This window comes from Rana temporaria, chromosome 3, assembly GCF_905171775.1.
Source record: "Rana temporaria chromosome 3, aRanTem1.1, whole genome shotgun sequence".
Lineage (NCBI taxonomy): Eukaryota > Metazoa > Chordata > Amphibia > Anura > Ranidae > Rana > Rana temporaria.
In genome coordinates this window covers 125,486,339-125,512,803 of record NC_053491.1, presented here as the reverse complement: position 1 = coordinate 125,512,803, position 26,465 = coordinate 125,486,339, and the positions used below count along the sequence as shown (strand labels likewise).

At 39.9% G+C, this 26,465-nt stretch overlaps 1 protein-coding gene across 2 annotated transcripts in view; it reads left to right on the top strand.

The window, feature by feature from the left end:
- USP6NL (USP6 N-terminal like) overlaps positions 1–18,915 on the top strand; it is a 252,946-nt gene extending 234,031 nt beyond the window's left edge. For both annotated transcript variants that reach the window (XM_040343385.1, XM_040343384.1), the window contains exon 14: positions 13,414–18,915. In XM_040343385.1, the coding sequence (XP_040199319.1) occupies positions 13,414–14,825 (1,412 nt within the window). In that variant the 3' untranslated portion in view covers positions 14,826–18,915. The remainder of the gene's footprint in view (positions 1–13,413) is intronic.
- The last annotated feature ends 7,550 nt before the right edge of the window (positions 18,916–26,465 follow it).

The window sequence follows — 26,465 nt, the reverse complement described above, 5'->3', positions numbered from 1 at the left end:
TGCTCAGCAGCCTGTTGGTGGTCACAGCTATTTTGTTAAAGGCAAGATGTCAGGTATGATCTTTGTGTAAGTTCATGGTTGCTGAAATGCACATAGAATTATGGTCACTAGATGAATCTGATAATCATAGGTAATAAGTATTTCCTAGTGAAAAAAGTCTAATAACATTTGATCTTGTCCTCATTTGCACAGAACAAATGTGCAGGCAGTTTTACAGGTCAAATAGTGTTGCTATTTCTTGTTAAGTACATCTCTATGGAAACGAGGATACTGTCTGTAATATGCTTTCAGCTCCACTCAGTCTAATTTTTCTTCCCTCCGCTACAGCCCCACACACAGGAAGTAATGGGGCAAAAATAGAGAGCGCTTTCACAAAGCCTGTTAGCTCTGGTAGTGGAAATATATATAATTATACATTTCATAATTGTAATAATTAATACAGGGCATTGTTACAAGGGGTGCCCCGAAAGGAAATTTTGGTGCTGAAACCAAAAATGCAGAATGCACCGAGACAAAAATCGAGAAATTACAGTTTAAAAAAAAATATCTATAAATGTATTATTCGACTTTTTAATTCATCCATTTTTAATGAATATGAATTTATTGTTGCCCATTATTGACACCTTTAGTGCGAGAAAAGCTCAAGAAAAATGCAGTCCTCAGTGTCTAACAATCTCTTGTATCATGTCCTCGGCCTCTAACCATCTCTTGTATAATGTCCTCGGTCTCTAACCATCTCTTGTATCATGTCCTCAGTCTCTAACCATCTCTTGTATCATGTCCTCAGTCTCTGCCATCTCTTGTATCATGTCCTCAGTCTCTAGCTATCTCTTGTAAAATGTCCTCCGTCTCTAGCCATCTCTTGTATCATGTCCTCAGTCTCTAACCATCTCTTGTATCATCATGTCCTCCGTCTCTAACCATCTCTTGTATCATGTCTTCAGTCTTTAACCATCTTTTATATCATGTCTGCAATCTCTTACTTAAACACACTGTGCCTGTCGGATGCAGCCTCACCAGAGCCCGGATCAGAGCTGTGATCTACCTGTGTCACAGAGCAGTCCAGGGAAGTCGCAGCAACAATGTCCCTGCATTGGATCAGTGTGTCGTCTATTACAGGAGGCGAAAACATTGTTACTGCGGCCGCCCTGGGCAGCTCTGTGACACAGGGAGATCGCGGCTCTGCATGAGGGAGGAGGAGGTGGGAGGGGAAGTTTGAGTCGCCAGGATGACACCCCCACAATGTGCTGCACCCGGGGCAGACCCCACCCCCCTTTTCGGTGCCATTATCTGCACCTTTTCTTCTGTCGGCCGATATGTTTTGGTGCACCTCTAATTGTTACAGATACTTTAATTTAACTTTTATTAGGAATGCAGAGATTAATGTGTAACAGGCAAATACCTACATCTTCAGAGATGACCACTGTGCAAACAGAGATTAGATTGTGTGTCTTCACCATTATGGTGAATACAGACTGGACAGCAAGTTCAGTGCTACAGAGCAACACAGTAGGTACAGTTTGTAGAATGCAACATCCCTGAAATAAATGCGATGACCTTTTTTTATTGTGTCAATGCATATATTTGACCAAATGCTTTGGCTTTTATGTAGTAATAAATTGATTGAACCAAAGCTAGAAATTGTTGGTAATGTTGAAGATTGTTCACAATCCTGCTCTGAAGCCATTCATTTCTGTGAAGTGATCCTCAATAAAGCCTTCCTTTAGCAAACACTTTAAAGGGGTGTTCCAGGCATTTTTGTGTGTTTATTAAAAGTCAGCAGCTACAAAAAGTGTAGCTGCTGGCTTTTAATAAACACACACTCACCTGCTCCACGTTCCAGCGACACGCCGACCGGGGCTCCGCTCCTCTCCCCCCCCTCCCTGGCCGGCGTCTTCATCCTAAGTGTGGGCTCCCGGCCGTGACAGCTTTCGGCTTCACGACCGGCCACCCACTGCACATGCGTGGGCGGCGCTGCGCTCTCTCATTGGACAGGCGATCGCATGGGACCTGTCATGTGTCCCAGGCGATCGCCTACTGCAGACCCTCCCTGTAGGCGATTAAGCTATTCGCCTACGATGCCCCTCGGCGGAAGGAGGAAGTGGGACAGGAAGTCCCACTCCTCCTGAAGCCCCCACTAACCCCCCAAAAAAATTACATGCCAAATGTGGCATGTAAGGGGGCGAGGAGTGGGTTAAGCGGAAGTTCCAATTTTGGGTGGAACTCCGCTTTAAGCCAGCAAAAGTCGAATTTTTTTTTTTTCTTCCATACCGGGCCTATTTTGGCACTTCTCTCCTACATGCAAAAATCATAATTTTTTTGCTAGAAAATTACTCCGAACCCCCAAACACTATATGTTTTTTTTAGCAGACACCCTAGGGAATAAAATGGCGGTCATTGCAACTTTTTATTTTGCACGGTATTTGCCCAATCATTTTTCAAACGCCTTTTTTGGGGGTTTCATGAATTAAAAAATAACAAAACAGTAAAGTTAGCCCAATTTTTTTGTGTAATGTGAAAGATGAAGTTATGCCGACTAAATGGATACCTAACATGCTTTAAAATTGCGCACACTCGTGGAATGGCGCCAAACTTCAGTACTTAAAACTCTCCATAGGCGTTGCTTATTTTTTTTTTTTGACAGGTTACCAGTTTATAGTTACAGAGGGGGTCTAGTGCTAGAATTATTGCTGGCGCTCTAACGCATGCGGCGATACCTCACATGTGTGGTTTGAACAGCGTCTACATATGTGGGCGGGACAAGCGTGTGTGTTCGCTTCTGAGCGCGAGCTACTGGGGATAGGGGCGTTTAAAAAAAAATATATATTTTTTACTTTTTATTTTATTTTTACACTTTTTATTACATTTTTTTTATCACTTTTATTCCTATTACAAGGAATGTAATGTAATGTATCCCTTGTAATAGGAATGGTTTGTGACAGGTACTCTTTACGGGAGATGCGGGGTCAATAAGACCCCACATCTCTCCTCCAGGCTGGAAAGCATGAGATCATGAAAAAAAATTCACGGATCTCATGCTTTCAGCCGCGATTGCGGCTTTGTTTACATTCCGGTACCCGGGCATGACGTCATAACATCGCGCCCGGGCCTCCGACGATCATAGAGGACTGGTGACCATCTGGTCACCAGTCCTCTCTATGCCTCCCATCCGGCACCGGCAGATCGTTTCTCCGGGTCTCCGATGGCATGGGAGAGCCCGGAGAAGCACCGGATGGCGGCCGGAGGGGGGGATGTGCCCTCCCGTCGCCTATAAGAACGATCAAGAGGCGGAACTACACAGAATCGCCGGCTGAAGAGATGGAAATCTGAATGATGCCTGTAGCTGCAGGCATCTTTCAGATATCCCCACTGAAAGTCCAGGACGTCATATGACTTCCTTGGGCGGGAAGTGGTTAATAACAAATCTGTTATACTGTACCTACCTGCTCTGTGCAATGGTTTTACACAGAGCAGCACCAATCCTCCTATTCTTTGGTCCCCAGCTGTCATTCCTTGCGCCTCCTGCCTTTGAGTAAGCCCCCTAGCAAGCTAAATTACTTGTGCGATCCCAAGTTGCAAAGTGTGTATCTATTGACAACACACAGTGTGGCTCAGTCCCTCCATCCTCTCCCTCATCACTGAATCTGATTGACAGCAGAAGGAGCCAATGGTTCCTGCTGCTCTCACTGAGTCCAGTGAGGAGGAAAAGAGAGAACATTCGTTGCTCTCAGGCGCAGTGCTGTACTAAGATCAGACTCGTATTTGAGAGCACTGGAGGTAGCTGCACTTAAAAGGTTTTTAACCTTTTAATGCAGAGAATGCTTCAAGGTAAAAAAAAAAAAAAAGTTTTGCCTTTTACAACCACTTTCATATGGTAATAGATCAGATCTATCAGAAATGCCTAAACTGCCTTACTGGTGCCACATCCCAGGACAAGGCAAAGAAACATAAGGACTATGGTAGGGGGTTTGGAGGCACCAATACAAGCAAATAATGTAATAAAATATACAAAAGTTTATTGCACATTCAATTAAAAAACAATATCTTAATAAAAATTCATACAAACAACACATACACATTCTGTGTGAAAAGCAAAGATCCCAATCCATCAGGATAGCACTGGAACCCAAAGAATGTGTATCTGTATACATTTTTATTCAGATATTGGTTTTTAATTGAATGTGCAATAAACTTTTGTATATTTTATTACATTATTTGCTTGTATTGGTGCCTCCAAAACCCCTACCGTAGTCCTTATGTTTCTTTGCCTTGTCCTGGGATGTGGCACCAGTAAGGCAGTTTAGGCATTTCTGATAGATCTGATCTATTACCATATGAAAGTGGTTGTTAAAGGCAAAACTTTTTTATTTATTTTTTTATTTTTTTACGTTGACGCATTCTCTGCATTAAAAGGTTAAAAAAACTTTTACGTGCAGCTACCTCCAGTGCTCCCAAATACGAGTCTGATCTTAGTTCAGCACTGCGCCTGAGAGCAACAAATGTTCTCTCTTTTCCTCCTCACTGGACTAAGTGAGAGCAGCAGGAACCATTGGCTCCTTCTGCTGTCAATCATATCCAGTGATTAGGGCGAGGATGGAGGGACTGAGCCACACTGTGTGTTGTCAATAGATACACACTTTGCAGCTTGGGATCACACAAGTAATTTAGCTTGCTAGGGGGCTTACTCAAAGGCAGGAGGCGTAAGGAATGCCAGCTGGGGACCAAAGAATAGGAGGATTGGTGCTGCTGTGTAAAACCATTGCACAGAGCAGGTAGGTACAGTATAACAGATTTGTTATTAACCACTTCCCGCCCAAGGAAGTCATATGACGTCCTGGACTTTCAGTGGGGATATCTGAAAGATGCCTGCAGCTACAGGCATCATTCAGATATCCATCTCTTCAGCCGGCGATTCTGTGCAGTTCCGCCGCTTGATCATTCTTATAGGCGATGGGAGGGCACGTCCCCCCCTCCCGCCGCCATCCGGTGCTTCTCCGGGCTCTCCCATGCCATCGGAGACCCGGAGAAACGATCTGCCGGCGCCGGATGGGAGGCATAGAGAGGACTGGTGACCAGATGGTCACCAGTCCTCTCTATGATCGTCGGAGGCCCGGGCGCGATGTTATGACGTCATGCCCGGGTACCGGAATGTAAACAAAGCAGCAATCGCGGCTGAAAGCAGGAGATCCGTGATTTTTTTTTTCACGATCTCATGCTTTTCAGCCTGGAGGAGAAATGTGGGGTCTTATTGACCCCGCATCTCCCGTAAAGAGTACCTGTCACAAACCATTCCTATTACAAGGGATGTTTACATTCCTTGTAATAGGAATAAAAGTGATAAAAAAAATGTAATAAGTGTAAAAATAAAGTAAAATACAGATACACATTCTTTGGGTTCCAGTGCTTTCCTGATGGATTGGGATATTTGCTTTTCACACAGAATGTGTATCTGTTGTTTGTATGAATTTGTATTAAGATATTGTTTTTTAATTGAATGTACAATAAACTTTTGTATATTATTACATTATTTGCTTGTATTGGTGGCTCCAAAAACACTCCCATAGTTGTGTTCCTTTTCATATGGTAATTCATGCATCATTCATTCTAACAACCAGCTGTTCACAAATGTCCTCGTTTCCTATGTGAAAATTGGTATTCTGTTTCAATATGTTTTTTTATTGGGTTTTACAAAATTTTATATTTCAAGGTCAGGTTTGCACATACATGACTGTTCAGAAGTGTTGTGGCATGTAAAGGCAGCATAGGTCACAGTTCTCGTGACAGCTGTCTTAGCATGTGAGCCGATTATGTATGGGGTGCTTAGAAAAGGTTGTATAAAAAATGCTGTGCCATAATGTAGATCTTGTACCTGATCCACGCATGTAAGAGGACAGGAAATTAAAGCAGACTAGAAAAGGAGGAAAATAGAAGAGAGCGGGAGACATTTTAAATAAAACATTCTTGTAGGCACGTCTTTTGTCTTTCTGATGTGAATAGTCTGGCAATCTGTGGGGGCACACAGCTGTGACAGACTATCTTTCGAAGTGACAGTTGGAGAAAAAGCGTCCAGAGTGGATGCAATGAATATTTACAACCGATATCCCATTATCTTGGTGCAGAGATAAGTCATTGTGGTTGTCTGTCTGCTGTACCTATAGAATACAGTCATGTGTAAATGTATGCATTGTAGAAGAACAAACGAATAGTCTAAATTCTGGAAATATGACCACCTTCAAACATCTGAGTACCTCTATTCTGCTAAGAACACATGGGCACAGGGACTCTGTAAATCAGGCATTATTTGTTCTGCATAGAAAACACCACAAGATATCACTCATACATAGCTTTACAAGTACCACATCAAACGTAATGTCTCATTACAAAGAGTTGCTTCTGTTGTTAAAAGCCATACTCATCTTACTTTATAGGGCTCGCTGAGAAGATGTTAGCACAAAACAACAAACTTTTAACCTTTATTAAAGACTGAACAGCCTTCTGTTTCTTACCCACCTGGGATGATCTTCAGGGCAAAATGTAGACTACAATGGAAGGGTTTTGAAGTGGCCTAAAATGTTTTCTTTTGACATTCACTGCTCTATAGCTCCCAGAATCTTTCTTCTGTTGCGCAGTGTTGTAGAAATCTATATTCACACTTTGGGCTGTAGTTGTAGGCATTTTCTGTTATAGTACCATATTCCCACAGCAGCCACCGTGCAGAGGCATAAGAGGCTTTGATTTCTCTGGCAGTTTCCAGCACATTATTTTTCATTATAATGACTGCTAAATGCTGCAGCAGGATGTCAGTTTTTTATCACTACAGAAAGCAGGTGCTTTCTCGTGACATTTAACTAAAATAAAGCAATGCCTGCCCTTTCTTTAGACTTAATCCATGCTGTGATAGTTGAAGGAGCATTTAGTCTTAAGGAAGTGAATTTTTTAAAGCAAGGGCTTGTTAATACACTACCGTTTTGTCTCAGTTAAAGCTGAAATGTGCAACTTTCTTTTAAAGCGTTTGCTCTGTTTTTAGTTCATTCAGTTTTGCGCCATTTTGATTTATGTAGAATGAAAATAACAACTTAACACACGAGCATTAAAACAGTGCATTAAAATTCAGCTTTGTTCACTTATTACATTTTTGAAACCTGGGTGTACATTGTTTATCCATCATCGACATCAAGCAACAAAGCAGAACCACCAGACTGGTTTATTTTAGCTGTTCTCGCTAAAATTAAATCTTTAATTAATGAAGGTCTGTAGGAAATTGCTTTAAAGCAAAACAATACAGGCGCGAAGCAGTATATTACCACCAGAGGGGGACATGCAACCACAGAACAGCAAGCCTCTGAAATTCTTTGTTGTAAGATTTTTATTATAATCATTCAACATGTGTTTGTAGTTAAAATAATAGTTTGTAAATAACTGAAATTATAAAAACACCCAGCTCGTCTCTAACTTTGAGTTCTAGGTAATTGGCCGGCTTTTATTCAAAAATTTACCCGCTGACTTGCTGGATTTGTGAGTTCAGGTGTTAAATCTGACTTCACATGGTATTTAAATTTCAGAATCAGCATAAACTCTGGAGTGGGAGGCAAGCTTAACATAAACTCCTGAAGAACTGCAGGAGTGACATTATTAACAAATGGGACATACATTTAAATACCATCCAAGACAAAGATGGATTATATTAAAAGGTTTTGTTTTATAAGAGTGCAGTTTCCTCAATGTTTTTTTTCTCACTCTTTTGAACAAATGATTCATCTCATTTAGTTGTGAAAGGACACGCTAAATGATTCAGTTTTCTGCACAGATGACCCAACAGTTCCCGAAGCACCAAGTAGCAAATGCAAATATTCTGTGATTCCATATGTGCCAGCAAGACATCACAGTGCCGAAGAATAGGGAAAACCAATTGGAAGCAATTAAACTTTTACTTTTTTACATACAGCACACAAGTCTTGGGACAACTGTCGTTACTACTTTTGTCTTGTGGGAAAAGAAAAAAAATCATAATACTTAATAAATCAAAAGAAACACATAGCCAGCAATATTACGAGATCAGTCTGTGGTTTTGATTAAACTCCCTCCTTATAATAAACTTGTAGCAATGAATGTAGTAGAGCTGCACAGAAGGGTGGGCATATGGCAGGGTACATATAAACAGGACTCCAATGTGCAGGCTGTACTAAGCAGGAACACAATGCTCATGTTGGGGTGTGAATATGGGCAGCTGTACAACCAGTCACTTGGTAGAGACATGTGGGAATAATTCAACAGCAGAAAAATTAAGCATATATCTCTATAACTAGGATGGGGGATGTACATAATTTTATCCTAATTTTAAACTATTCAGATCACGGTTAGTTTTATTTTGAAGGTTTTAAAGACACCTGCCATATATATCTAAAAAAAAAAAAGAAAATACATCCATATGGTCAAAAGAAATTTGCATTTTATATTTAATTTTTAGCATCGCATCCTCCACTGCAACCTCCATCGGTGCCCAGGCTCCGGTAGACTATTGGTCTAGCTTCAGGTCTGTATGGTGGTATGGAACTTTGGCTATGGACCTGGAATGAATCAATGGATTATAGTTGAAAGGATGTAACCACACATGAGAAGTACATGTTCTTTTGCCGAGCTATAGTCTTCCATTCACAGATTTGTAGACTGTACAGCCACGCTGAAAAAATAAATAAAAATAAACATGCTGTGTGGAAAAGAACCCTGCAATTCAAGTAAATTCAGGTAAAAAGAGAGGTGTGTTGAGAGTTGGGGGGCTGCAAAATGGCACCATTTTTCACGTTGCACCATAAATGATTGGGTGTAACCTGAACATGGTCTGAAAGGTGGATTTGGGCCCACTAAGACCTTAGCAAGGGGATTCTCTCTCTCCTGATAGATGACTTATAAACCGACCGACAGGGTTTGTGACCTGTTGTGTTCTATACAGCAATTCAATTTATTACCTTTTCTCATAATTTTCTCGGAAAAGCTCTTTTTGATTGGAATTTTTACGTGCCAACATTCGTCGCACTCTTTTGCTCAATGGGTTTACTATATGCGGGTGTCTATTCTATATTTCTGAACTAATGCACTGGTGCGCAGAGTCTTTCTAGTTATTAATACTGTACTTTTTTTCATTTTGGCGCAAAACAAAAACATTCTTTGTATAGGTTTCTGTGCTTTAGGGCTTGTTCACAATTGACAAAATTTTTAATGCTCAACAAACACTCCTATAGCGTTTGTATGATGTTAGTATGGGCCTCAGACAGGCATCAATGAGCTTTAGTATGGGGTATTTTACAAGCAGTAAAATTGCTCCGTAAACACCTCTTGAGTGTTTTTGCAAAGCGTTACCATAGCCTTCAATAGAAGGCATTGAAAGGCTTCAAACGCCTTCTGACTCGACATGAGGCTTCAAATTTGAATCAAAGCTAATGCTTCAGGTTTTCATAGTGTAAACAGCACAATGTGCTGTTTACACTATCTTGTGCATAGGAATTTGATGGACGTTTTTTGATGCCTCTCAAATGACTGTTTTTAATGCCATTTTGAACTTGGCCTTACTGTATTGTATTTTGGTTGTATTCCATTTTTCTCTTATTGATATAACCAAAGTGAAAGAAAGGTGGACTTGGCCTTTAAACCGTTAGAGTTTGTGTATGTAAAGTATATATTATAGTATTAGAACAAAGTACTACTTTCATATAGGAGATTCATTGCTACCCCCCCCCCCCTCCATATCATGTCCTCTCACAAACGCCTCTTCCCAGTATCAATGGTAGCAGTGAGATGGCTTCTTTCTGTCTACGTAGTATGAAAGGAGAAGAGCACCGTGGACATGCCCTTCTTGCATCAATCCAGTTTTATATGCTCAGTGAATATATTTCAGTTTTTTTCTTTTTCCTTCTCCAGGCTTTTCTTTGCATCAAATAACCTTCTCTTTCATTTCAGTAGTGCTGAAACTTTCCTGCACACAATCATTATGGCTCATGCACCACCTCTTTCTGCTCTTTTCTTCAGTTTTGGACTCGCCCCACACTCCTTTTGTGTTTCTGCTAGTGTTTTTTTTTTTTTTTTATCCTGTGTCCTCACTAGACTCTGGAGTACAGAAAGTCTCAGAAACAAAGGCCATGGGCCATCCTTACTAACGGGACAGATTCAATAAAGTGTTGGCATGTTCACTCCATATCAGTCATTCTGTTTATATTGGTGCAGGCCTAATGCAAGGGCACCCAGACCACAATTGTTTTCTGTGTGTCCTGTACCCACTATAACATTGTGTTGTGTTACTTTGCATAACAATATAGTTATGCTGCATTTTATGAAACGCCATACACATGTCTGTTTGTGAACTTGAATGAAGCATCATTTTGTGAAGTGACCCTTTAAAGCACAGGTCCACCCAAAAAAAATATTTTTTTTAAATACTTACCAGAAGTGTCTGTTACGAGGCAGATCGTCCTAATCTGCCACTTCATCGTCCGCGGTGGTCTTCTTTCTTCTCCTCGCGCAGCCTCCTGGGAAATGGGCAGCAGTGTCTTCTGGGACCTTGTGTGTCCCAGGAGACATCCGCCCATTCACATAGCGCCGCGCGACTTGCACATGCTCAGTAGGGAACCGGGAAGTGAAGCCGCAATGCTTCACTTCCTGATTACCTCACCAAGGATGGCGGCAGGGCAGCCTAGAACCGAGCAATTGCTAGGCTTCTGACATCGTGGGCACCCTGGACAGATAAGTGTCCTTATTAAAAGTCAGCAGCTGCAGTGTTTTTGGCTTTTTACTGCATATGTTTTGGCATTTATTATTGCAACCAATAGGTTCACTTTAGTGTGCTAATAGACATTAAATGAGTCTCCTAAGCCAGCAGTTTTTGGTTGCATCAAGTAAAGATTTAATTTGTGGGTGGCAGCCTCTGATGGCTCAGAATGAAAGATTTATGACAGATTTTCATTTAAGCACATGTAAGCCAATGCTAATCTGCCATATTGCTTGCAAGAGTATATACACTGAGTAACTAAAATAGATGAAGGTTAAAAACGGCTCCTTTTAAACAACATGTTTCTTCATACTGAAGGAACTACATGAATGTGAATGAAACCTGTGAATTAAGACTTGCCAGTAGAATTTAGCAAATAACAATTGTGCCATTTTAGAAGATATACAGCGGATACATTACATAAAGTAACATAATATGCAGTTTATTACACTGTGCTCTTGGAAGTTTACCCAGCATGGTGTCTATGTATGTGACACCTATCAGTACAGTATGATGCCGACTGGAAACAAAAGGGACAGAATGTTAAAAAAAAAAAAAAAAAAAATATGTAATTTTCTCTACGCTTTATTGCGGATCACAAGTGGTTGAACATGGTACGCTGCATTTTATGAAGTACAAATTTGGTTTCATTTTGTCTTGGATTAGGTAGGGAGGATTTTTCTTTTCAGTATTTTTACTGAACTAAAAGTTGAATAATAACAGACACGACGTAACTGGTGTAGTGAAGTAATCTATAGTGTCCAGTAGATAATTGATATTTAGGTATTCGTATGATGACTAGAAGTTATGTTCAGCCGCAACACCCAAGTTCTCCAGAGAGTGCAATTTATTTGACTTCCAACACAAAACAAAGTCCAAAGTCCACAGATGATACAAATCCACAGAGTAAATATGACGATGAATAGTAGCTTTAGAGTCCCATCTTTTTCTAGACCTGTGCCTTCATATCCATAGAGAATATTCTGAGAATGACTAGACTGACCTCCAGAATTATATTGCCTATCCACTAAATGGCTGAGCAATTTGATTGGCCATCTTTGATCTACGTGTGTCTCTCAGAGTGACAGATAATGACCCCCCAGCCGGAGACTGCTGCAGTCATCAACTGTCCTAATTTGCATTGACTTCAACAGGTCTTGTTTGATATGTGCAATTAGATTACAGATACCAAAGGTGGCCTGAGCACATCAGTGTCATCTGTCCCCTTTGATATGTGTAGTAAATCTTGTTTGGCCTCTAACCCCTTTGGTCAGCAAACACCCTTTGATATGTAATCTTGAATGCCTGTATGTAACACATACTGTATTTATTGGCGTATAACACTCACTTTTTTACCCTGAAAATAGAGGGTAAACTGTGCCTGCGTGTTATACGCAGGGGGCTGTGGAAAGTTTTTTTTTTCCTGAAACTTCCCTCTTAAAGTTAGGGTGCGTGTTATACGCCGGTATATTTCGTGCCATACATATAACACAATATGTAAAATACCTACACATATATATTAATATTACAGCAACTGGGATCATCATTTAGACATAAGGCATGTTTTACAGCATACATAAGGTTAGTTTAACAAAAGAAAGTTTAAATAGCACCACACACTGATGCGGCATTGGACAAGAAATCAGGACATAACAGGAGTTCATGCTCTGAATACATTTGGAAAATATATGAATGAATGATAATCAAGGTGGGTTTTTGTTGCTGTCTATGTCCCCATGAGCTCACTTCACTTAATTTTCTGTCATTGTGATAGGAAAAGAGTGACAGAGAGTGATTGGAAACCTCTCCAGTGGGGACAGAGGCAGCAATTTAAAATACTTTTTGGTGGAAATTGTAAAGCTAAACTCTAGTACACACGGGCCAGCTGTCGGCCAGCATCGTTCTGTTCAATAGATACCCGCCGACATTTGGCCCATGTGTATGGCAGCTAGTCCGACAGAAGCCGACCGTTCGACAGGCTTCTGTTGAAGGCTCATGACTGAAAAAGGTTTGCTGACTGGCTCCTGACCTGATCAGTGTTCTCGGCCAATGGCTAAGAGCGCTGACTGTAGTGTTCTGGCACGCAATGGCTGTCAGAACACAATAGCAGAGCAGGGGAGATTGATGTACCAACATCAGATTGTTAGTACAATGGCTCCGACCTGAGCTGTCAGTTTTTGAACGAAAAAATATAGAGGTGTGTACAAGGCTTTAGAATTCCTGTGAGGTTTTTTTTTCTGTCTGTCTTCATTTCCTGGTGATCCCCATTATCCTTATTTCCTATGTGTCACAATATTAAAAACGGCTTGCAAATCTCTGCTATGGGGACATGAACAGCTCTACATAAGTCCTAATCTTTTCCCACCCTATTCATGTTTTTTTTTGGGGGGGGGGGGGGCGGCATTCTGGAGTCAGCGGAAATGTTTTATCATATTTTTACTGTTTGGTGTTTTCAAATTACAGTGATCAGAGAAGCAGTTTTAACATTTTATGTTGGAAGTTTTGATTTAGAAATGCTTTTACCTATCATTAGAATTGTGTTGAGTAACCTGCATCAGAATGTTTTCATGAAGCACAGCACAGTCAAACATAGTTTATGCAGGTACTCTCAATTTTCTGCTTAAATAATAAACCTTTTAATATTTATATTTTAGGTAAAGAGGAAGAATTACCCAAAAAGCTGTTGGGTCAAGTTCCTCCTGAACCACCACCAGTACACATGAATCATATTATGAATGGGCAAAAGAATGCTAGCAAACTTCCACCTAATGTAAAACCTGAGAAAGTACCATCTCCGAACAAACCCCAGCAAGTGTCGCCACCTGGAGAAAGGAGAATGAAGAATTCCACTGAAAAGTCTACTGTCAGGTCATCAAAAAGAGGAGCTGCTGATTTCCGTACAGAACAACCTAAACAAGATCAGCATTATAAGAAGTTTCCACATCCTAGCACGTTGTCTCAGGACAACATTAAATACCATGATAATGCTGCTGCTAACCAAAACTCAAATGCAACTTCTAGTGCATCTAAGGAAATCGCTCCGAAATGGAAAGTACCTACAGAGTCTAAAAATAAAGAGCTTCTTCTGAAACACATGGGTGAAGCAAAACCAAACCCACCAGACTATAATGTTGCAGTCCAGGCTGATCGCAATTTAACTGCTAAGCACAGAAATAGGGTTGCTGATATGGGAAATAAACGTGGGTCAAACGCATCTCAGTATGACAATGTTTCTGGAGGTGAGAATGAAAATGACAATCAGGTTGAAAATTCTAGGCATTCGGCAGATCTGGCCTCTCCAAGGAATGCAATGTACATCAGCACCACTTCCTCACGGCATCCTTCTAAAGGCTCTAGTCCAGCTAGGTTAATTGAGAATAATTCAGGAATCGGTATGCAAACACATTCTCTAGTACGTGCTCCACTATATCAGGGTACTAATGACGGATACAGTCAAAAGCAACCTCCACCACCATATTACGGCAGTCCTCCTCTTTATATAGAGAATGCTAAATCTTCAATGAGCCGTCTGAACAGTGAACCTCATTCACCAGTAAATTGGGCTAGTCCATCCAGTAAATCTTATGGGTATAGCATTGATGTTCCTCCTGATAAAATGCCAGTCAATTCAAACATTAGACAAAACCCTGGTATGTCACCCTCTAGTAGAATTGAAGTCCTACCTGCAGATGAAAATGCCACTCTTCGTTTAGGCAATTTTAACAAGAAAGAAAAACAAAAGTTTATTCTTCCACCAGTAGACTATGTTGCGGACCATACGTTCTTCCCAGATGTATCCTTTCAGACATTTGGACAGCCCTTAAACGCAGAAGCTTCAAGAAGTTATTTGTCAAGTATACAGAGATTTCCAGACTCGCAGCAACCTGCAAGTCCACTCAACAGTTTTTCATCTTTGTCGGTCAACAGTTCAGTAAGGCCAAGAACTTCTTCACAAGGTGATCATGGAAACCCACCACACTATCTTCATTCCAAATCTGGAGTCAGTTCTCCGGCCTATCGAAGTCGTCGTGACGGTTTAATAATGCACGAGTCTGTGATGCTGTAAACGGCAATCTCAGTCTGGTTGCCTGGAGACAGCCTATTTTCTTTGTCTTTTGAAAGAACAGTTTAGACATAAGTCTTTGGGTTGTGTTAGAGGATCTAAAATAGAAAATCGTAGTAACACCAACATGCAAGCTTTGTTAAAATATGCATGGGTGTAATGGTTTCTAGACTTTAGGTTCTACAGTCTAGAATCCTTAAAATGTAGCCTTTTTGTACATACTATTTTGAAATATTTATTAAAACTCTAGCTACAGTACATTAGTGCCTGAACCTAGCCTAATCTGTTTGCTATTGGTAAAATATTTTAGTTGTTTCAAGGTTTTTGATACATAAATGTTAGAAAACTTCTATGGAAAAAGTGTTTCAATGTAAGAATGTGGCTGGGAACAGGCTGAAAATATTTATTGCACCAATAGTGGCATTCAAAGTAGTAACTGTATGGAATCTTACAGTTTTCTTTACCTCTATTAATACTTTTTTCATTTCCTTCCTATATCTACACAGTACTAATATATAAGGCAGGGCTCTAAACTAACCTTTCACTGTTTCTGAAGAATAATATCAGAATCGACCCCATGCATGATACTGTATGTGTATTCTTACATATTTTTCAATTTTACATTTTTACTGGCTGCATTCAGCAGTAGGCAGGCTAGACCTGCCTATTAAAATTCAGATCTTTCTCTTTTCAGTCCTCTGCTTGAAATTTAGATATTTGCTGGCCGAAATTGAATTGATTTAATTATCTCTTTTGTCTTTTGTTAATATGGCAGCTGTGACAGTGCTGTAAATATGGGAGTATTTTATTTTCTGTAAATTAGCCTGGTCTTCAGCTCATTATAGGATGACATGATTTTTTGTAGAGTACTTTAATGCACTTGTCAAACTTTCAGTGCTACATGTTTCTGTAATAGCTGCTATAGATTCTACCCAGGTTATTTTAGATTTAATGGTGTGTCTTCCAACAGCTCTAGCCTTCTCATGCCGTAAAATTCTTTATTGTAACCATTTGGCATTATGCACTTTAGCGATATTGATTTTGAAAGTGCTGTACCAGCTGTGAGATGTAGGTGTTGAGTGCATCCCATGCAAAAACAAAAGCTAATGCAATATGGTCAGAGCATCTAAATTAAAATCACAACATACCCAAATGACTGCAGATTGAGTGCATTTCCCCTAACTCGTTTACACATGACAAGCCTTTCAAAATAATGGGTTTAATATTTAGCTTTTAGTGAACGCTAGTGCTGAAAAGTAACAGGAACTATTTGGATCCAGTGCAGATATTGAAAACCTGTAGCAGCTCTAAATGGGAGTGTTGCATTGATTCTATGAATTGGCAAGTAGGTATTGTCCTCGAATTGTGTTTCAAGGAAAAGATAAACGCATGCTTCTAGTAGCAGTGAAAGCCTTGCCTAGGCAACTGATAACTAACAGGTTTCTGCAGCATTCCTATAATACTGTGCATGGTGCCTTCTTTACAGATACCTCTGGTCCACTTCAATAGACCATAATGTTCAGCACTGTGTGTAATGCTTACTACTACATCCCAGATTACTGGCCTTGCGTGATTTCTTACAGATACCTTATAGTTGCAGTGTTTAGATGAGCTCTATTGAGTTGAACTGCTAAGTGTGTATCTGAGTAATTCTTCCAATAATCACAAAAATTTCATTTTCTGTATTTTCTAACATCCTCCTTCAACAACATAACACTTTCCAAATGATACTGAATGGGTAAACATTACACAAAGTGCTGTTTTTTTATTCATTCCCCTCCATACTTTGAGTAAAACCTTTCCCCTCCTTCAATAATCATGCACTCTCCTCCAGCAGCATGTCTTTAACTATGTGCCTTGGCTTTTAATGGCTTAATGTCTGCTGTTTTATCATTACACGATCACACCTTTTATGAACCGATGCATTGTGTGCTGAAATGACACTAATAGTTAAGAGAAGGCAAATCAATTCGAATTGTCTGCTTTATTTCCAAGTGCCAGTGTGAGTGGGTTTTAGCTACTTCTTGATTGACACATTTTTCATTGATTTTTCTCTTTCGTGCTCTTTTCCTCCTTTTTACTTTTCTAGAAAAAGTGTAATTTTAGTCATTTCAGCTTTCACATAACAGCGTCACAAACCAAAGTAGCAATGGCACTGCCTTGCTTAGCAGGGAAACCACACAAAACCTTAACTGCTTACAAGTGTTAATATTGCTTTTCATATTCAACAACATAGCTTCACTTTTACCTCTTTCTGGCAAACTTGATATTATAAATTGGGGTAGAAAATGGTATGAGTTTTATAAACTGTGATTGTTTGCATACATTTTTGCTTCTAATTGGGCATGCGTCTAATGTATTCATTGTGCCCCTTGGAAAATAACCAGATTTGGTTGTGCCATATGAGACCTACAGACAAATGCTGTGACGATTGACAAACAGGGACATGGTTTATTATTTAGGCCATAAACACAACATAAGTATTGGTGTCTGGAACAATGAAAGTGAACATAGGATCTAAAAAGTTAGTTGCTTTTAGACTTGTCATTGGGCATAGTATATGCTTCAAAACAATAGAATAAAAAAGTGCTTGATCAACCGCTAACCAACACATAGGATGCAGAGTAACAGGGCCATTATGATTAGCAGCTCCCATTGTGGACCTTGCTTTTGGTTATGTGCTTATAAATGGCTTACCAATTTAAATGGCATGTAAGGTCTTAAAGTGCTATTAAGACTTTTTTTCAATAACACACGTTATACTTGCCTGCTCTGTGTAATAGTTTTACAAAGAGCAGCCCTATCCTCTTCTCAGGTGGCCCACTGGTACCCTGGGCTCCTTCCATCTTTTAAGTGCCCCCATAGCAAGCCGCTTGCTATGGGGGAACTCTTGTGTGCCTGCTCCTGAGCCCCAGTCTGTGTCCATAATTTAAACAGAATAGGACTCGGCAGCGGATCCCTCCTCACTGGCTGTGATTGACAGCCAATGCCTTCCACTGCTGTCTCTGAGCCAGTGAGGAGGCAGATAGCCGGGACAACTGTTTTTGTGCATATCGCTGGATCAGGCTCCGATATTAGGGGGGCTGCAGAGCAGCTGCATACTGAAGGTTTTTACCTTCATGCATGTGCATGAAGGTAAAGAAAAAACCTTCAGGCTTTACAACCACTTTAAGCAACCCTGGCCCTTGCATATCTCTGTACTATTAAGTTGACAAGGAGTACATCTGTAGATTATAGCAAGGATCATATTGTGCTAAGAAACCTTGACACTAGTGTGTGTAGTATTCTCCAGTATTAAGTGAGTACACCAGTAAACTGTATTAGGGACCAACACTGTACAGGAAAAGCTTGAGGTTGGTGAGTGGCATAGATCTCTCTCTCTCTCTATATATATATATATATATATATAGCATAGTTTTATTTGAAAGCTGACATAGTTAAGTGCTGAGGTACATTTGTATTTTGCCAAAGGTTTAGGCAGGCATAACATAAACAATGTTAATTTACCAAATTTTCTATTTAACTGCCCTAATTTACAGTGTCAGATTTGTCAGAAATTTGGTGTTATGGGTCAGGTTGGATTATGAAACTTGTGTTTTTGAGTAACATGGTACAAATAAAATAAGTATGTAAAAAATTCTACGTAGCTTTGCAGTAGTAAGGTCTACAAGATGTGATATCTGTATATGGTGGGTTTTTATTTTAATCCTGAAAATGAACGTGTTAACCAGTTAGCTGAACACTACACTGAAAAAAGTTACAGAATTCTTTTTATAATCATTTACCAGTTTGCTTTGTTGCTGACTGTTCCAATTAAAAAAAGTGTGCTTATTATGTACATAAAATGGGACTGTTGTAAACAGTGTACATGTACTAACTGCAGACCTGCGATTCCTAATAAAGCTGTGCAATATACTGTTTTGGGCCTTTAACACAGCTCTAAAATATGTATCGGCAATGTCAAATATTGTAGATTGAATGTATAAATATATACATAATATTTTCATATGTCATCTGCTACCGTTTTTAACTGTTCTTTCTAATGTGACTGTATTTTTTAACATGTTTAAAATGAACATTAATAAGTACAAAAGTTCTGTGTCTGTTATTTGGTTTTCGTACTGATTTTGAGTTTTTAGTAAGGGGGGGAAAAAAAATTTTTTAGGGCAAATTTGTCATTGGATTGTGGTCACTTGGCTCCCTAGAAGAGTTTAATAATTTTTTGGAGACAGATAGAGCTTTCTTTTGGTGGTATTTTTCCTCCATGACAGAGCAGCGGAGTGCTTTGTTTACATCGGCACACCGCTGTTCCGTCTCTCCTGTGAACGATTGGCGGATCTATGGCAGTCTTAGCGGGAGCGGTGCGCACAAACTCTCCCTAAACCGTGTACAGATAAGTGATTTTCTGCACCCGGGGCCGCCCTGCCGCAGTAAATGTAAGTGGGGTGGTCCGGAAGCGGTTAAAGGGAAAGTGAAGGGTGTTCCTAGAAGCGGTTTTGATTTTTTTTTTTTCTTTACGATAAGTTGTTTTACTAAAGCAACTCTGTCACTATAGTAAACTTTCCCAGCAAAGTTATCCATGTAAAAGAAGAATATATATGCTTCCCTCTTCTGTCACATGTGCCCTTGAATACCTCTCTGTTCATGAGTAACGTTCCTTCAAAACCCTCTAGGAAAATGACCCTTCCGGGAGTGTAAATCTTCTGGGTTCCCTACAGCTCTCACTGACCTAATTTCTGTATGTATTCTGTGGAGTAAAATGATTTGAAACGCACTATCATGCCTACTATTATTGTATGCTTATTATCCAGATAGAGTGTGAAAATTATAAAGTGGCAAACAAAAAATCAATGGCAACCCAGTATAACCCCATCCTACTCATAGCATGTCCAGTGTCTTTAGCTAACTTTTTTTTCCTCCTTTAATCAAGATTCCTCTACAAGCTGCTGGAGTAGTCTGGACAAACCACAATCCAGATTGGCATTTCCAGAACAGTAGCTTTGGGGGGTGTACCCAGACCCCCACTGGACTGGACGATTGTGGCAGTGGCATCATAGCTAGTACATACAGTCTGCGCCGGGAGCCACCACTTACAAGGTGCTTCTGTTCAGTATGCAAAGTGGCAGCGGTGTGCTGGAACGCTCCTTGCAAAGCAGGCAGGGAGGGAGGTAGAAAGAATAAAAAGAAGATGGTTTTGAGAGAGCATTCTGGAGCCAGCTAAAAAAGTTAGGAGCCAGTTTTTATTTTTTTTTAAACAAATCTTATGCCGTGTGTACACGACCGTTTTTCATGACGTGAAAAATGCAATTTTTTAAAATGGTCATTAAAAACGATCATGTGTAGGCTCCAGAGCATTTTTCTCGACATGAAAAATGGGCATTAAAAAATTTGAATATGTAAACACACAGATCCACGTCCTGTCAGGGAGAGGAGACCGATGCTGTGTCCCTTGTACATAGGGACACAGATCGCCCAGTCAGTCCCCTCCCCCTACAGTTAGAACATTCACTAGGCTACACATTTAACCCCTTCTTCGCCCCCTAGTGTTAACCCCTTCCCTGCAAGTCACATTTATACAGTAATTAGTGCATATTTATAGCACAGATCGCTGTATAAATGTGAATGGTGTCAAAAGTCTCCAACGTGTCCGCCATAATGTCGCAGTCCCAATAAAAATCGCAGATCACCGCCATTGCTAGTAAAAAAAAAATATAATTCTGTCCCCTATTTTGTAGGCGCTATAACTTATGCGCAAACCAGTCGCTTATTGCGATTTTTTTTTTTTACCAAAAATATGTAGAAGAATACGTATCGGCCTAGACTGAGAAAAAAAATGTTTTTAAAAAAAAAATTGGATATTTATTATAGCAACAAGTAAAAAAATATTGAATTTTTTTTTCAAAATTGTCGCTTTTTTTTGTTTATAGCGCAAACAAATAAAAACCGCAGAGGTGATCAAATACCACCAAAAGAAAGCTCTATTTGTGGGGAAAAAAGGACGTCAATTTTGTTTGGAAAACATGTCGCACGACTGGGCAGTTGTCAGTTAAAGCGACGCAGTGCTGGAAGCTGAAATTTCGCCTGGGCAGGAGGGGGGTATATGTGCCCAGTAAGCAAGTGGTTAAAGCCTACACATGACCGTTTTTCACGACGTGAAAAACTATGCCAAAATTTAGAGCATGTTCTAAATTTTTAATGCCCATTTTTCATGTCGAGAAAAATGCTCTGTAGCCTACACATGATCGTTTTTAATGACCATTTTAAAAAATTGCATTTTTCACGTCATGAAAAACGGTCGTGTACACGCGGCATAAGATTTGTTTAAAAAAAAATAAAAAATGTCTCCTAACTTTTTTAGCTTGCTCCTAAATTCAAAGCAAATTTGTCAAGCTCTGCCTTAATGAAACTACAAGAAATAGATTTTTTGGCAAGTAGAAGAAAAAAATATTTTTACCTCTGTATTTACTGGTATGTTATTGTAAAGGGTTTCTCTCTGGACTTAAAGCTGCTAGCATCACAAATGACAAAATATTGTGCAAAATAATATATAGTAAACATGCTGTGCTGATATAAATTACTATAGTGTATAAACCATAGAAATATCATTTGCATCATACAATACTAATATTCAATGCAATCATACACAAAGTGCAATAATGTAAGTGCCAAGGGCATAAGAACTTATAGAAAAATATATGTAAAAAAGTGTAATTTTGTCATAGTCCAAATAAATGGTATAGAAAAGTCCAATTATTCAGTCCCAGTGTCTTCTGATAGTTGTGAATAGCAACAACGCATAACCATGTGCCAAACACTGCAATGTGATTAGCCACCACCACTAAAGGTATATGCGCTTACCAGAAATCATACACTCAGTTACCAACGGCACTAAGTCAAACAGGCTGACATAGATGTATATCACCAGGAGGATGGTCATGAAGCAACTTCCAAGGTCTGCCACCTCTACGATAAGGCCAGGTCACCCCTAAGACCCCTTTCACACTGAGGGCGTATTGCAGGCGCTATAGCGTTAAACAGTGCCTGCAATCCACCCTAAAAGTGCTGCTCTATTGTCTCCAGTGCGAAAGGTTGAGGGCTTTCACACTGGAGCGTTGCGCTAGCAGGACGGTAAAAAAGTCCTACTAGCCGTATCTTTGGAGCTGTGAAGAAGCGGTGTGTACACCGCTCCTTCACCGCTGCTGCCTATTGAAATCAATGGGACAGCGTGGCTATGCCGTCCGAAATGCACTGCTTCAGCAGTGCATTGTAGGCGATTTTAACCCTTTTTCGGCTGCTAGCGGGGGTTAAATGCGCCCTGCTAGCGGCCAAAATGCGCCACAAATCCGCCAATAGTGTCGGCGGTAAAAATAGTGGCATTTTACCACCGAAGCTATGGGCGGCTCAGTGTGAAAGGGGTCTTAATTGCACGAAATGGACTAAAAATCCAAAAGAGACAAATGATCTCCACGATAAGAAATGTATTAAAAGTACAGAACACTTACATTAAGTTTGCATTTTTAGCGCTCATCATTACATCCAATAGGTATAGTAGCAAGAGACCTTTAGTACGCAATGGCCTGGATAGGACTTGACCCAACGCGTTTCATCTACTTGGACATCTGGGGAGTGGATATGTTTTAAGAGGAGTTGGTGAAGGGAAATCTCTCCAGTGGCAAATAGGAACAAAATTAACTGGTTCAGTTTTAAAGCCAACGTTCTACAATTTGAAAACTCTGATTGCAACACCCAGTATGATCACTTATATTCTCTGTGCATAAGATACCATTGCAAGACCACTTTTCACAAAGCTGTATATTGCATTCACAGCCCAGCAGAACCTTGCAATGTTTGGACAATTCCTCATATTGTATCAGGCCTCTCTGTATCAGAGTAGGCATATGTACAGATATGGACGTTGGCGTGCCCTTGTGATCATGACTACTTCTGTCTCGTATTGTATGCTTGTATACATGTAAAAGGTAAGGGCACAACAATCTATACAACAATAACATTCTGTCATAGTAACAGAGGGATCTTTAGGGGGGAAAAAAGGCCAATATGAGTCTAGCATGTAAAATAGCCATTTTCTCCATATTGTCAAATAGCAAGCAATGCAATTGAAGGAAAAAGTTAATTTACTCCTGTGACCGTGACCCGTCAATAGTGAAATACAGATTTCTGAAGCTGATAAACTCTAAAGTGTATAAAAAGGGCTCAGGAGATCAGTGCCCATATCTGCTTTATACCTAGGATTCAGCACACACTGCAAACAAAGGCTTTCCTTTTCCCAATTTGACTTAAATTAATCACCATGCCTAAGCTCAGATTCTTGTTAGTGTATAAAAGATGTTTTTTTTTTTTTTTTTATATTGCTGAAACCAGGCAAAATATGCAAACTGTCAAAAGGAAAGTGTGAATATTTGAACCTGACAAAACTACAGAGGCAGACCAGTAGAGAAAGCTTCATGACATATCCACAGAAACAAATTTCTTCTTCTGCCTTTATATTTTTTTTTAGAACTCAACCGTGTTTGTTTTTCTTGAAGCCAACCTGAGGATAAAGGAAAAGTTAACGGCAGCTGCAGGTAGCTGGCGGCACCTCCTGTTGCTGCAGAAACTCACCTCTGTAATGCCCAGAGCCTTTTATCTTCCTGATTAAAAAGAATAGGCAAAGCTTCTCCTGCCCCATTCTGCAATATAAAGCCATGTGCCAATACTGTCTGTCAGCTAGCCAGGTCATTGTCACATAGGGGGGCTGTCTATTCTTATGGAAATAGCAACTTTGTTATAACTACTATTTTGTATATCTACGTTGAGTAGCATTGGGTATTGGCGAGCATAGGCATGTGATGGTAGCATATGGAGTTGATGACTCGTTGCTTCTATTTATGTTGTTTTTTCATTACAGCACACAAATAGCAGCCTAGCCTGACTGGGAAAATATGCTACCCTCTGCTCCCAACAGTGCTGAAACAGACGCCACAGGGCATTTTCAGAGATTGCTGGAGCAAGGTAAATATTAGCTTACATTTTTCAAAAAAATAGTGGTTTCTTGTTTTTGACAGTTCTTTCTCATAGGCACAGTGACTCTGAGAATCAGGTAAGCACACATAGGTGGTATATATAAGCACCATCTGGCTAGCAACCCAACCTGGGCACTGGGGGGTACCAAGGAGCCTGGCACCTGACAGCATTATGGGGAGGGGTGTTGCTTTTTGCCCTGACATATTTTCTCTAAGCACTACCCCTTCCTAATGCTGAGGAGTATGTTGGCCTTTTGTTATTTATAAAAAAATATATAACAATTAAACATGGCAATGCCAAAAACGGTTCCAAAGCAAGAAGCTACATTTACCTACTTCAAACTATGAAATAGTTTGAATGTTGTGCAAAGGAAAATGGGTGACTATTTTATAATGAATATAGGAAAAAACATCAGGGACAGACTAATATTATGCAAAAGGTACAGGGATTGGACTGCTGAGGACTGGAATAAAGTCATTTTCTCTGAATACCATTTTTGATTGCTTGGGGCATCTGAAAATACCTTGTCTGGAGAAGAAAAGGTGAGCGCTACCATCAGTCCTGTGTCATGCCAACAGTAAAGCATCCTGAGACCATTCATGTGTGGGGTTGCTTCTTAGCCAAGGGAGTGGGCTCACTCACAATTTTGCCTAAGAACACAGCCTTGAATAAAGAATGGTGCAAAAACATCCTCTGAGAGCAACTTCTCCCAACCATCCAAGAACAGTTTGGTGAGGAACAATGGTGGAGACTCGGCTCCTTGCACAGATGGAAAGGGCTGCAAGGGCTGGGATGGTGATAATAATGGGGGATTTTAATTACCCAGAAATTGACTGGAGTAATGGCACTGCTGGGACAGCTAAAGGGCAAAAATGTAAAAACCTATTGCAGGACAATTTTATGGTCCAGTTTATTGAGGCCCCAACTAGGAATGATGCTCTGTTGGACCTGGTAATCTCAAACCATGCAGAGCTTATTACTAATGTTCAGATAAAGGAAAACCAGGGTAGCAGTGACCATAACATGATTTCATTTGATGTTGGCTGTAAGCAAGAAATACATACAGGAAAGATAAAAACACTTAATTTCAAGTGAGCAAATTTTCCAAGGATGAGGGCTGCTCTCCAGGACTTGGACTGGGAGGGAATATTGGCATTGATGAACACAGAACAGAAATGGGAATTCTTCAAAAAGACCGTTTATGAACTCACTACAAAGTATGTTCCCATGGGCAATGAGTTTAAAAGGCTAAAGATAAAACCTATGTGGCTCACAGTCAAGGTTAAAAAAGCTATAAACAATAACAGAATAGCTTTTAAAAAATATAAAAATGAAGGAACACTAGTGTCGTTTAAATGTTACAAAGAATATAACAGGATATGTAAAAAGGAAATCAAGGATGCAAAAATTTAAAACCAACGACAGATTGCAAAAGATAGTAGGACAAACTCCAAAAAAATCTCCAAATATATTCATAGTAAAAAGGTCAAGTCTGAGCATGTAGGCCCTTTACAAATTAATCTAGAGTGGGTGACTGGGGACAAAGAGAAGGCTAATTTATTAAATGCTTTCTTCAGCTCTGTGTATACAATGGAGCACGGGGGAGCTCATGTCCAAAATGGGGGTGGTAGTGACACAGCCCCAAATCCACAATGGCTCAAAAGTGATATGGTCCAGAAATATTTAGGCAGAATAAAGCTGGATAAAGCACCTGAACCAGATGGTATACACCCACAGATCCTAAAATAATTGAGCTCTGTAATTTCAAAGCCATTGTATCTAGTTTTTAGGGACTCATTAATGACAGGAATAGTACCACTGGATTGGCGTATTGCCAATGTGGTGCCTATATTTAAAAAGGGAACAAAGTCTTTACCAAGTAACTATAGACCTGTTAGTTTAACTTCTATAGTTGGGAAGATACTGGAATGTATAATAAAAGACCACATGGATGAGTTATTGCTGGAAAAACAACTATTTAAGCAACAGACAGCATGGATTCATAAAAGACAGAAGTTGTCAGACAAACCTGATTTCCTTTTATGAAGAGGTAAGTAAAATCTTGGACAGAGGCGTGGCTGTGGATGTGATATACTTGGATTTTGCAAAAGCGTTCGATACAGTTTCCCACACACGGCTCATGTGTAAGGTAACATGTGTAAGGTAAAGTCTACAGGATTGGATATATTTGTTTGTAAATGGATAGAAAACTGGCTGAAAGACAGAATTCAGAGAGTCATGGTTAATGATTCATACTCTGAATGGTCAAAGGTTATCAGTGGTGTACCCCAAGGTTCAGTGCTGGGACCATTACTTTTTAATATCTTTATAAATGATATTGGGTCTGAGATCAAAAGTAAAATTTCTGTCTTTGCAGATGACACCAAGCTATGCAGTGGAATAACATCTTTACAGGATGTCGCCAATTTACAAGCCGACCTCAATGCTCTGTCTAATTGGGCGACTGTGGCAGATAAGGTTTAATGTTGATAAATGTAAAGTTATGCACTTGGGGGCTAAGAATATGCATGCATCATACATACTAGGAGGTGTACAACTGGGGGGATCCGTAGTGGAGAAGGATCTGGGGTTTTTAGTTGATCATAAGCTCAATAATGT